Source organism: Poecilia formosa, unplaced genomic scaffold, assembly GCF_000485575.1.
Source record: "Poecilia formosa unplaced genomic scaffold, Poecilia_formosa-5.1.2 Scaffold12, whole genome shotgun sequence".
NCBI classification, from domain to species: domain Eukaryota; kingdom Metazoa; phylum Chordata; class Actinopteri; order Cyprinodontiformes; family Poeciliidae; genus Poecilia; species Poecilia formosa.
Genome location: NW_006799951.1, coordinates 826,190 through 838,263, shown reverse-complemented (window position 1 = coordinate 838,263; position 12,074 = coordinate 826,190). Strand labels below are relative to the sequence as shown.

The 12,074-nt window shown below is 38.5% G+C and overlaps 1 protein-coding gene across 2 annotated transcripts in view; it reads left to right on the top strand.

Annotated features, from left to right (window-relative positions):
* The window catches only part of lrmda (leucine rich melanocyte differentiation associated), a 243,575-nt gene that overhangs the window by 176,337 nt on the left and 55,164 nt on the right, over positions 1-12,074 (top strand). The window contains exon 6 of one of the 2 annotated variants that reach the window (XM_016667922.1): positions 4,714-4,886. The exons of the other annotated variant lie outside the window; for it this stretch is intronic. Within the exon in view, the coding sequence (XP_016523408.1) occupies positions 4,714-4,827 (114 nt within the window). The 3' untranslated portion in view covers positions 4,828-4,886. Of the gene's footprint in view, positions 1-4,713; positions 4,887-12,074 lie in introns of those variants that run through there. 2 annotated transcript variants of the gene reach the window in all.

The following is a 12,074-nucleotide window of genomic DNA, read 5'->3' as shown; positions in this document are numbered from 1 at the left end:
ACCCAGATTAACACAGGTTCTGAATAAAAATATCCACTCTTCAGTGTCTCATTCCTATGTGTGGACAAATACATGGACTTGGGAGTATTTGATCCGGTTCCTTATCACACAAAATCTCCTATTTGTTATTTGCAACACTTGAAATGCTTTTGCTGTGTGCGTTTTAGTGACAACATATCCCAAAATGTCAAAACAACTGTTCATAATTGTTTGGACGTGTTTATTTTATGCAGGAGTGTTTGTGTGAGACATTTCCAAGGAGACACAAGTACATTCACTTAGCTCCGTGTATTTGTCTCTCAGTATCTGAGTGAGCTGGATATGCCTCCTTGTGAATATTTCCATGTAACTAATTTCATGCTCTTAAACTTCTTTGTCTGGAGTTTGGATAAGCACTTTGAGCTCTGTTCAGAGTAGTTCATTCTCAGAGTTCGTGCAAAGGTTATAAGCTGGGAAAACAACAGCAATTAAAGGGAGTGACTCACACTGTCCACATAAATCATCCTCGCTGTACACACCATAGACACTCTGTAAAACTTTAAAGCACAATTAATTGTAAGTAACAGTGCCAATATTGATTTATCGCCTCCTTCAGAGCTTTGACGCTTGGAGTGCATGACCTGAGTGTTGTGTTACTCGTTTGAACAAAAATACTATGCGCTATTCATGATTTTGGCTATACAGTATATTAAAAAACAAACACGTGAATGCTTTTATGAGACACTGCAGTTGCACCGCTTGCGTAGATAGATTTTACTTCCCTCCTTCTGGCATCTGGCACAAAGAAGGACCGCCTCTGCGGTGTAGTTGTTGTTTGCTTCTCTATTGTGTTTAGCTGTGCAGTTTAAGGCCTATCAAAATGCAGGCCAGTGCTGCAGTGGACGCGCCTCCCTTGTCCGTTTTGGCATGATATTTCTATAAACCATGATAAATCATGTCATCAATCACTCGACTGTATTCTAATTCTATATGATGCAAGTCACCATAAAGTGTTATGACTCTGATAATACCTGCAATTGGCAAAATCTTTAAAACAATCTCTCCTGGAAAACCCTTGATCTGCAGTAATTTCTGAATTGTACAAGTTCCCTTTAAGCAGATCTGTTTACACGTTAGCCATGATCTGCTGGACTTAAGTTTGATTGTTCCTGTGGATTTGAGTATTTACGTTTTGTTATAACCTGAACCATCGAAACGTATATATAGAAAACATAAACGCAACAATCAGTCCTACCTGTATAAAAACAATCTAATATTGATATTTACTGTTGGAGGGCTTTCCAAAAGGTTTTACATTTAACAATCTAAATCTTATGTCCTAAATATTCATAATAATAATTCAAATCTACATACCTATAGAAAGCAAATGGGAAATTAGCTATTTTAAGACATTTCTCCCCAGACCTTCCTTGGGAGACCATGTGAGAAATTCTGCTTGCATAACTAGCTTAAATTGGATTATTTAAGAAATTAAAATTAAACCATCATTTAGTGTGAAAGAACAAATCTCAATTGACAAAGTTCTATTTAGCTAACAAAAAGCATAAACTTACTGCCCCCCTTATTGAGGAACACCTCACTAATGCTTGGTTTACATTTTTTTAAGCATAGATTAAACAAACCTTCTTCTGATAATTCAAACATACATTTTTGCCATTCAAAACCTCAGAAACGGCTTGGTGTGGTTTCTTAAAGACTTCAGCTAGTATATTTGGCAAAAAAGAAAATCCATATTTTCTCATAATCTGCAAAAATAGTAATTGTTTTTATTTCTCCATTTTTGCTCAAGTGGTGTGTTCCTGCTTCTGCTGTGGCACATCACAAATATTCCCTACACCATTGTAACACCATCACAACCATTTGTGATTGGATTTGTGAGTGAACGGGTGAAAGTGGCTCTAAAGTACTTTGAGTGGTCAATATAAGTGCTGTTAATTCATTCAATTTACTATTTATTATAACAGCCTATTTTTTTCAAGGTCAAACATACTTCTATACTGACATGGTACTCTTCATACTTGTTAATGAGTAGTTATTCTACTAGTGTTGCTTTCATCCAGTCTGCCTATTTTTCTCTGTCCTCTGACATTATCAATGCATTTCCAGTCACACAACTTCTGCTAACTGATTTTTTTTTTTTTCCTTTTCTTATCATTCTCTATAAGCCATAGAGATGATTGTGTGTAAAAATCCCAGTAGCTCAACATTTTCTAAAGGACTTTAGAAAGCATGTCGAATGGAAGTCTAGATTGCAACACAAATTGTATAAAACAAATCTGGCAACCAACAACTTAAAACTACTGAACACCCTTACCCAATTCAGAGTAACAGTGATTTAATTTTCTTAAGTTCAAGGTTTCAGACAAGACTTAGCAAACAGAAAGGAAGCAATAAACATCAGGGTCTCCAAGGCCAAAACAAAAAATATTCCCATTTGACTGCAAATACAAACTGTTCTTATCTAAAAAAAAAAAAAAAAAAAGAATGGGCTAAGGGTTTTAGCTCCCTGGTTGGCCACAAAACAGGAAAGAACTAGCTGAAAGAAAATGGTTGTGAACCCCTTGCAGCAAACTTCCCATTTATAAATGCATTAAAGTACCGCTATTTGATAGGCCATTTGTGTTTAAAAGCAATTGAATAAGTGCTCCTAATAAAATAGTCAGGCATTGAAGTTATTTCACTGAATTTAAGCTTAAAGTTACAATAATTGGTATTGAAACTATCAGTTGTGGATTTCAAGTAATCAGACCTCTTTGTGCAGAGTATCATACTTTTTCCCCAAAGTTTCAAAACCACTTTTTTTTTTTTACTCCAAAACTCCTATTGAGTTTTTCTTTCAAATTTTGCAAGAGAAATAAAAATTAGTAAATGAAAATGGTTGCTTATAAGCAGACCTCCTTAAAAACTTGGTATTCTGTTTCTTGTTACCAGCCCATACCTGTACATAAGCGTTATGTATCGAACGTTACATCACTTGACAAACATCTCAAACATGTAATAAAACAAAGCAATATGCAGCCTGCCTTCTCAGATTATAATTTCAGCAACCACATAGTGGTATCGTGTCCCAGGATGTCAGTCTATTAATCCAATCAGCGCTAATCCTCCCCATTTGCTCTCTTGGTGACAGAAAGATGCTGTGTCCTAATGAGAGACAGCTGGCTTAGTCTTTTCCATGCCTAAAAAAAAATGACTCCACTGGGTTTTACCACAAAGCTGCAATAACTTTAAATCTCTCAAAAAAAAAGTTATTTCTGCGCCTGTTTCTTTTAGTTGATGTTGACTGTAAACATTAATCACTGTTTCAGTACTTTGGATCTGACTTTGAAGGCGGCGTTCCTCTAAATTGCATTCAGATTTTTATCAGATAATTTAAGTAAACTCATTGCTGTTTACGGCATGCAGATGTTGTTGTGCTATTTAAAAAGTTAATGAAGTCGAGCGCTTGATTTTATGAAAGACGAAGTGGGATACGATCCACACAGGGACTGAACCGAAGTTTCTATTCATTTATAGAAGTTGCACTTTTTTTTTTTTCTTTCTTTGAGTTGCCGAAACATGATGCAATGGACTTTTAGGTCCCTCGGTGTGTTTTCTTCTCTGAAGTTTTAATCCATTATGCTAGCAGTGGGGGCTGACGGTGTCTTCTTTCAGCAGCAGCGACTTTCATGCAGTAAAGGACAGAACGAGAGCAAAAAGTCCCTACCGCTGAAGTTTGTGCTTACATAGGCTGCCTTTGTGGGTTTTTTAGAACTTGTCAGACATGTCAAACACAAGCTCGAAAAAAAGTATATTGTTTCCAGTCACTTGGATTCCTTTCCTCCTGACATCTGCCACTCCGGCAAGATGATAAATCCTTGCCTCATTAAGCGTGGGTGTGCGATTACAGACTGACAACACATTAATCACTGGGCTGGGTGGCAGCAGCCCTGCACTAGCTACAAGCATTGTTAACCAAACTTTTTCTAATGTGTCACTCTCCTCGCTGACAGCCCATAATCAATCATTCTGATTGGCAGGGCTGATAGATTACACTATTTATACTTTGTGTAATGAAAGCTAGCGTTTCCACCTACTGTCATTGCCGAGACGATGATAGGCTGCATCGTCCAGATGAATAGCTACATGTTACAAAAAAAAAAAAATAGAGAGAGAGAGAAGAAGAAAGGGTGGGCAGGCAGCGGCGGAGCATTATGAACTTTAAAACAGACGTCGGGTTCCACGGTGGGTGGTAGCTGTTAGGGGGTAGTCTGTGTGAGTGCGTATTGTTTGCCCCACGCAGCGTAGCTTAAAGGCAGTCTTCATGCCGTCACAGCGCTATTGTCATGTTCGTCTCCGTCAGTGGCAGGCGGCGCTCTCGCAGGTAAAACTGTTCTTTGTCTGTGTGGGATTTGGTTTCCCACTGACCCCGTTGGCGAGGGGAGCTTTTTGTTGTCAGAGCCGGCCTTCTGACAGAACGAGAATGATTTACACATGTGTAGCAACAAAATGACAGGCCACTACGCTCCGTATATGTGTACTTGTTGAGGTGCACAGGTCAGCAGGATAATAGATTTCCCTGCTTACTTACAAGGAGGTACAGAACTATCTTACATTGCTGCACAAGCCCTCCAGCAAATTTCTTTTTCTTGTTCCGTGGAAGCTGGATGAAATGACATACTGCTGGTAGCCTTCAAACATAATAAGGTTATGTTTCTTTTTGTTCGTTTTCAGATGTATGTCTTTGTCTGGCGTGAGGAAATTGAATATGAGCTCTTCGTCGAGAAGGTGCCAAACGTTTGGAGAGAAGCCGGTGGAAAAGAAAGAAACAGTCCTTCATATTTTTGACAAGGAGTAAATCTAAGACCTTTTCATGAGACTGCTGCTGTCAGGAAATTAGTTAACTAGACCATATTATGGAGAGCCAGGTAATTTACCCTCAGAGATGCAATCGCAAATAACTAGCAGGAGGCCGCATCCCTGACCTGACATTGCTTTGTGTATAATGCAAAATCTGGTGACATGCTCAATGGGTTCTGTCAGCTGCAGGATTGAATTCTCTGCCTACTGCGTCTCAGTTTGGAGCATGCTGGTCAATTATTTCTGAGGCTGTCAGTGCATAGGGAGACGCTGTTATTTAGTATGTGTTAACTCGGCATCATTAAGACACTCAGCTGACAGAGAGTAGCACACCTGAGTGTTATTTATTTTGATTCCCTCCGACAGGGGTAACCTTCAAACACGTTGACCTCCTCCTATTTTGCGTTTTGTGAAATCGCGCTCGGTCCATTAGAAACGGGAGCTGTCGAAGCAATAGAGACACAAATGGCTGCGAGTTGTCTTATCTCACGCAGGGGACAGCAAGAGGAGTTTCGATTTGTGGGGACAGATCGCTCTGATCATATGGTGGTTGTTGAGTGCCTGTCCAGATGCTGCTGTCCACACAAAGTCTTTAAAGTACATGCTGAAATGTCATATTATCATGGATTTCAAAAATGGTTGCTCTGGTTTTGTTACAGGTAAAATATTCCTGAGCAGGACATTTTAAATGTTTCTGGAATCAACTAGAACTAAAGATTGTAGATGCTGATTTAGGGGCTAAAGAAGTTATGTTTGAGCACTGACTACAATGTATTGTCACATTTGCTTGAAATGTGACAATGACAATGTGACAAATGTGAAGATTTATGTTAGTTTATTAAATAGACATTGTCCCTTCGCATATAGTTAATCCTGGAGTTGGACAAAATTCACAGGTTGTCCTGTGTTTTTTCTTTCAAATTTGTCATGTTTTTGAAAATTTCTGTTGCTCTGATCTGTTGTTCGCCTTTTCCTACCACATGTCTTCCTTCCACTCAATTTTCTGGAATGGAATGAACTTGCATGGCACTTTTCCAGTCATTTTGACCACTCAATGTGCTTTCACTAGTGTCATCCCTAGTCTTCCCTATTATTGTGTAACATATTGATGTAGGAGACCATTTAAAGGCTCAGGAAACATCTCCAGGTGTTTTGAGTTAACATGAGTTTCCAATAATGACCTTTTCCACAGTATTCTAATTTTTGAAACTAAATTTTGTTTTTTCACAATCTGCAACCCACAATCATCAAAATGACTAGAAACAAAGATGTGAAATATATCACATTATGTGTAATGATTCTATATAATACATGAATTTTGCTTTGTGAAATGTGACAAGAAATATTGTACTTTTACTCAATCTGTTGAGTAATATGTATCTGTATAAAGTACAACTGCAATGACTTTATGTTTTAATACATTCTAACAAATTAAACAGTGTCTGAAATTGATGACATTGAGGTAATTGAATATTTTTTTAAGTAGCTAAAACCAATATTTTGGTACAACACAGCTTAAATGACAGGATTATAAGCACTTGATCCCAAGTTGACTTTAGTGTAAAAAGTGCTTTGAGTGGTCATCATGATTGTTCTCTGACTTAACTCATGGCTTTCAAACAAAACAATGAAACAAAATGCCCTCACATAATGTTGAAACCTCAGAAGGAACTCAGGCCTTTCCTCTATTTAGCTGGAGTGGTCTGACCATAAAGGAAGTCCAGATCTTATTTTTCTAGTACTTTAATTGTTTACACCAGGTAAAACCTTATTGTTTTAACTAACCTACCACTGTGGTGTTATCCGCAAACTTAGTGATTTGTTTCCTCTCATATTTGGATACATAGTTCTGTGTTAGCAGAGTAAATAAAAAGTGGGCTCTGAACACGGCCTTGAGGAACTTCAGCTTAGCATAATCGGTTTTCAGGTGTTTTTCCCGACACAAACCAACCGGATCTGAACTCCACGGTAAATTTACTTTTTTCAGTTTTAAAACAACCCTTTGGTAAAACAAGACATCAATGGACAGTGCCCTCCTACATCTCATGGTGCATCCACCACCTGCTGGCTCTGATTGTGAATGGAAAACCTGATAGAGAAAACCCTCAGGTTGGCTTCTGTGGTGCAGGATGACATGATTAGGAGGTGACAGCCTCTGTAACAACATCTCTACATTTATCTTTCTCTACTCCCTCTCTATCTCTCACTCTGTGTGTCTCTCTGCTTGTCTGCCTCTCTCCTCTTAACAAGTCAGACTACTCTATAATTAATGTCCCTGAGGGCTATCTGCAGGTCATGCAAGGGGTGCGCTGTTAAGACAGGTAGTCTTGACACCTGTGTGTCAAGACTACCTGTAGCAACTTTGTAGCTTATGCATGTGTGTGGGTAGACAGCTGAGATGGAAGAGAAGAGACCAATGATGAGAGCTTGAGCATGTTTAGGTTGGAGGCTAAGATGGGACAAATACTGTAGGTTGAAGGAAACCAGCCCTTTTTGTGACCTTTTCACCTGCGATAAAAAAAAAAAAAGTCATGCGTTCACAGGATTACAGTAAATGCTTCAGACTTTAGGGATACATTTTCAAATGCATTGTGCATTGTACATTGAGTGTTTTACCATCATTACAGATTTATTCTTTTTTTTTTGTCACATCTGCATGCTAAGAAATGGTAACAAATAATAATATCATTCAGCCATGAGCTGATTAAATACAAAACTTTTCTTTTTTTTTTTTTTCAAAATATTTCAAATATGTGTAGAGTAACTGGCCCCAGAGCATAACATTTATTTAGTTGTCAATCAAGTGTTTGTGATAACTGCTAGTCTTCTGCATAGATGTTGAGGAAATTTATTCACTCGTGTTTGTGGTTAAAGGTGATTCTAAAACATTTCTGTCAGGTTAAGTCTGGACTTTAGGTGATCCAGTAGCTTGCCGTCACCACCGTGCAAATTTGCCCTTTGAAATCTCAAGATATAAAGGGCATTATAAATAAAATAAATTATTTTCATTATTAATAATTACACCCTGTCATTTACCTGCAATCATGTTCAAATAGCAACCCATCATTGTCTTCTGCAAAGAGGATTTCCCCTGTTTGTTTGCTTTTTTTTTTTTTTTTTACCTTTGGCTTTTGAATAGGTCTTAAAAAATATATATAAAAATGATAAATCATTTTGATATTCATCAACAAGTCTAGTGGAAGAAATGACCGGAGGTAATTAGTTTAAAACAGAAGAGGAGAGAGAGAGACTTGCTTATTCAGCAGTGGAAATATGTGAAAGAGGATGGGCTGCCCAGAGGTCAGCATGAGGCCAGATGGGTCAAGTGACACTTAAACAGCATTTTTCTTTTATTTGTTGGCGTGGTGAGGCAAGCTGCGAAGGACTGGAATTAGGTTACAGCATACCAGTGATTAGTATGATGACAGATCGTCCTTGATTTTATTCCTTTGTATTCTCTATCAACATGATTTGTTAGTGTTCTCTGATAAAACCTTTGAGTAGGTCTAAATTTTATAATTTCTGTTTGATAATCCTAATTATTAAGCAGTACATTAAGTTCAGTTAATTATACAAAATTAGTTCAACAACATTTCTAGCTATGGAAACCTAGCAGATTGCATCGGTCTTAAGCCTTGCAGCACTTAACACCTTCATGGCCCTGACAACTTTCCACTGGACTTGCATGCTATGCTTCTTTTATTCAGATGAAGGATAGACACACTGAATCTGGCATAATTTTACTAAATGTCTGCTCACTTACAGGGAACGTCTGTTGTCAAACCTCTTCGAGGGTAATGCGAGAAGGTAGCTTACCTGCAGCAGCTCTGGCTTTCATCACACCTGTGCTAAAAAGACGGGCGAGGAACTGCATGTCCGTGCCGTATTTCCCCCTCCCTGTATAGAAATATTGAAACAGTTGTGGATCAGATGGACTCACATCCTGTCAGACTCCTCAGATTTCAGGACAACTGAGTGCTTTTTTTGTCAGCTGAATTCCAGACATCTTCTTCCTTTCTCTATAGAAGGGCTTTCAAAGATAATGTGTCTCAGGACTTTTTCTTCTCTCAAAACAGTAGCGTCATTGAAACAGAGATGGCTAACTTATTCTAATAGTGTATGGTGCATAATTCATGAGATGTCAGTCAGATCGGAATATTGAAGCCCCTGTTAAAAAAAAAAAAAAAGAGGTGTGCGATGTTGGTGCTCCGTTCACGATGTCTCGGCTCATCTTTACAGCTTGTCTCATAGTGCCCTCTGTCATAGATGTCAGTCTTCCTTGACACCTGTCTGCCCTCTCCTCTTGTCTGACTGTCCCAGCTTCCTCTCTGTGGGGTGGAACCGTTTGCTTTTGGAAGTTGGTTTATAGGGGGATGGAATATGCCGCTGCTCCAGGCCACATCTAGTCTTTCAGCCCATCACACGAAACATGACAGCCCTCCCCGCTCTTTGGTGGTGAGATGTGCTGTTTCTCCTGTCCCCGTGGGGAGTCAGAATTTTTTGCTTTGCTCTCTCCTTCTTGAACTTCTCTTCAAGACAGCAGATCAATATTGTGAGAGCGTGCAAATGCTACCTGCTCTGGGCCGTCCTTTCACAAATGTGTAATTTTGCACTGATGTGGTTTGAGATTATGTACTGAAACAGTTGAAAAGCAATGAATGTTTCAGTGAGTGTATTCATTTCTTTTTTTTTTTTTTTTGACACAGAAAATGAGTCCTCGAATGGGAATTGAGCATTGCGTGCAACAAAAACAAGATTTATCTTTTAAGAAATGGACAAACTGCTGTGTAACGTAGTTTTGTGGAACCCCTTACTATTCATTAAAAAAATAAAATAAAATACCTCTCAGTGAGTAATCCCAGAGTAATGTGCTTTGTTTGGACAGTACAATCTATAATTATAGGAATTAAGTTAGGATCTAACTCAAAACCTCAAAAATAAGACTCTGATTTGCCTGAAAATGAGAACGATATGAAATCAGGCGCTGACGGCTTGTAGCGTGTAATTATGTTGATTTGCTGACACGAGATATAATTATGTTGCTTACTTTAGCTATGTTAGGTTAAACACACATCTGTTGTCATTTGCTGTATAATATCCATGAATTAAATTGGATTTCAGTGCCCTGGAAAAGAATAATTTATATTTAATTGTATCATGGCAACACTCAAAACCGTAGGTGCTCAACATGTCAAGTATGCAAGTGTAGCTAGGCTTCATGGAAAACCGTTGATACCTGCAGACTTTCTGGGTGGTCTGCCACTAGATCTTCAAGGCCTGTGGTACTCCACCCAACAGGCTGGCTCCTAGTTTGACCATATTCATATTTCATGGTTATTGTAATTCTAGCTCATTCAGCTTTTGTCTTGCATTAAGATTTTCCATTCCTGTACAGTCAAATTCATTAGAATATGGGTTTCAATACTGAAACAGTTTCATTAGGACCTTATTTCTGTAATAAAATGTTGTTGAACTTTTCCATAAAATCCTGATTTATTAAATGTATTTGTATGGGTCCATCTGTTGGAATATCATGAAAAAGTTTGTTTCTTTTTTTTTTTTTAATTCAAAAGAAAACCAAACAAAAATCATAATGCGGATTTAGTTCACACATTATATTTCAAAAACTCCTACTGAAAATGTTTCCATGTCCTACGAGACCAAGTCACCTTGTTCTTGTCTGCATTGATGAGTCTGGCATCTCTCGTCTTTCTATTGATTTTATCTCGCAGATTCTGTATTGTGTTTATATGAGGAGAGTTGGCAAATCAAGCACAGTGATACCAGTTTAGCAAATGTAAGAAATGCAATGGTTGTACCTCATGTCTTTTGTACTTCCATGTGTGTGTGTGTGGGTGTGTGTGTATGTTGCCTCTCATAGAATCTGACTCATGACCTGTTTAAAACATTTGTAGAAGCCTTTAAAATCTGGTTCTTTTACATAATGTGTTTGTATCGATGTTCTGTTTTCTTTCTGTCTTTCCTTCAAAGAACTGTAAATAATTTTGGATTGTTCAGTGTATGAAAGGTTTGGTATAAATGAACTAGCCTTGATTTAATTCTAGCCTCCATCCTGGTCTTGTGAATTTTTACTAAACTTTTTAGTGGACTACAGTTTTCCCTGTTGCTTTTGTACCTTACTCTACCAGACTTTTTTCCTTCCACTCAACTTCACAACATAGTGCTCGGATACAGCGATTTGTTAACATCCAGCCGCTCTGTATAATGACTCTGTCTAAAGTATGTGTTTCTTTCTGAACAACATTTCTGGGCTAAATGTAAACTTTCTGATAATATTCAATATTCAATAATTAATTGAGTCTTACCTGTGTAGCGATACCTCAGATTTCCCTGTGGTACAACAGTGGAACCTTAAGCTCGCATTTACACAGGAGCTGTTTTTTGTCAGGCCAATGTGTGCGGGCTGCATTTGTTTCATTCCATTTCTTTGTTTCTTACAGCATAGAGTTAATACTGCATCAGCTGTTTACACAACCGCTCGCATAGCGCGTACACAGGTACGTTAGTCAGGCAAGTGCAAAAGCTCAATTGCACAGAAACAAACACTCATTTTTGCACACAAAAAACACTCACACACCTAAAGAGGGGGCTGTGCCTCCGGGGGCCACGTCAGTTACCTGCTGACACACAGGCTAGTGATTGATGAGACGCCGGGGGCGCTGGAGTAGACTTTGTCAGCTGCTCATAATTTATACATCTTATCTCCATCAGAAGAAAAGACAGAGTGCCACGTTGTGTATATGAAGATGAAAACACTGGGCTTGTTTAGGCGGCGGTGACAGGGTAGCTGCTAGCTGTTAGCTGTGGCTCAGAGTGAAAACTCAGATTACTATCTGTTGGTTTTCTCCCCAGATTTCTTTGTGGCTACAGACTTCACTCCGTACCTGACTGTCAGTCATTTTCACTCACTTTCATTGTCTTTCTTTTCTTTCCTTTCCCTCGCACTTTGTGTTTCTCTTCTCTGTCTCAATCTTTTGTGTCTCCATTTCTCCTCTTTGACCCCTTCTTTTTGTTGTCTCTCGTCTCTGTCCATCGTCTGCCACATTCTCAAACTAGACAGGCCAATCTTGTGCTGAAAGCCTCTATTCCACACATAGGTCAGAGGTCACAGCAGTGGGACAGCTTGAGTTATTCAATACAGTGATTCTTGAGAATAGGGACAAAATGGGTTTTAATTTTCCCATATTTTTTTTTAATTATTTCTCAACCTTATG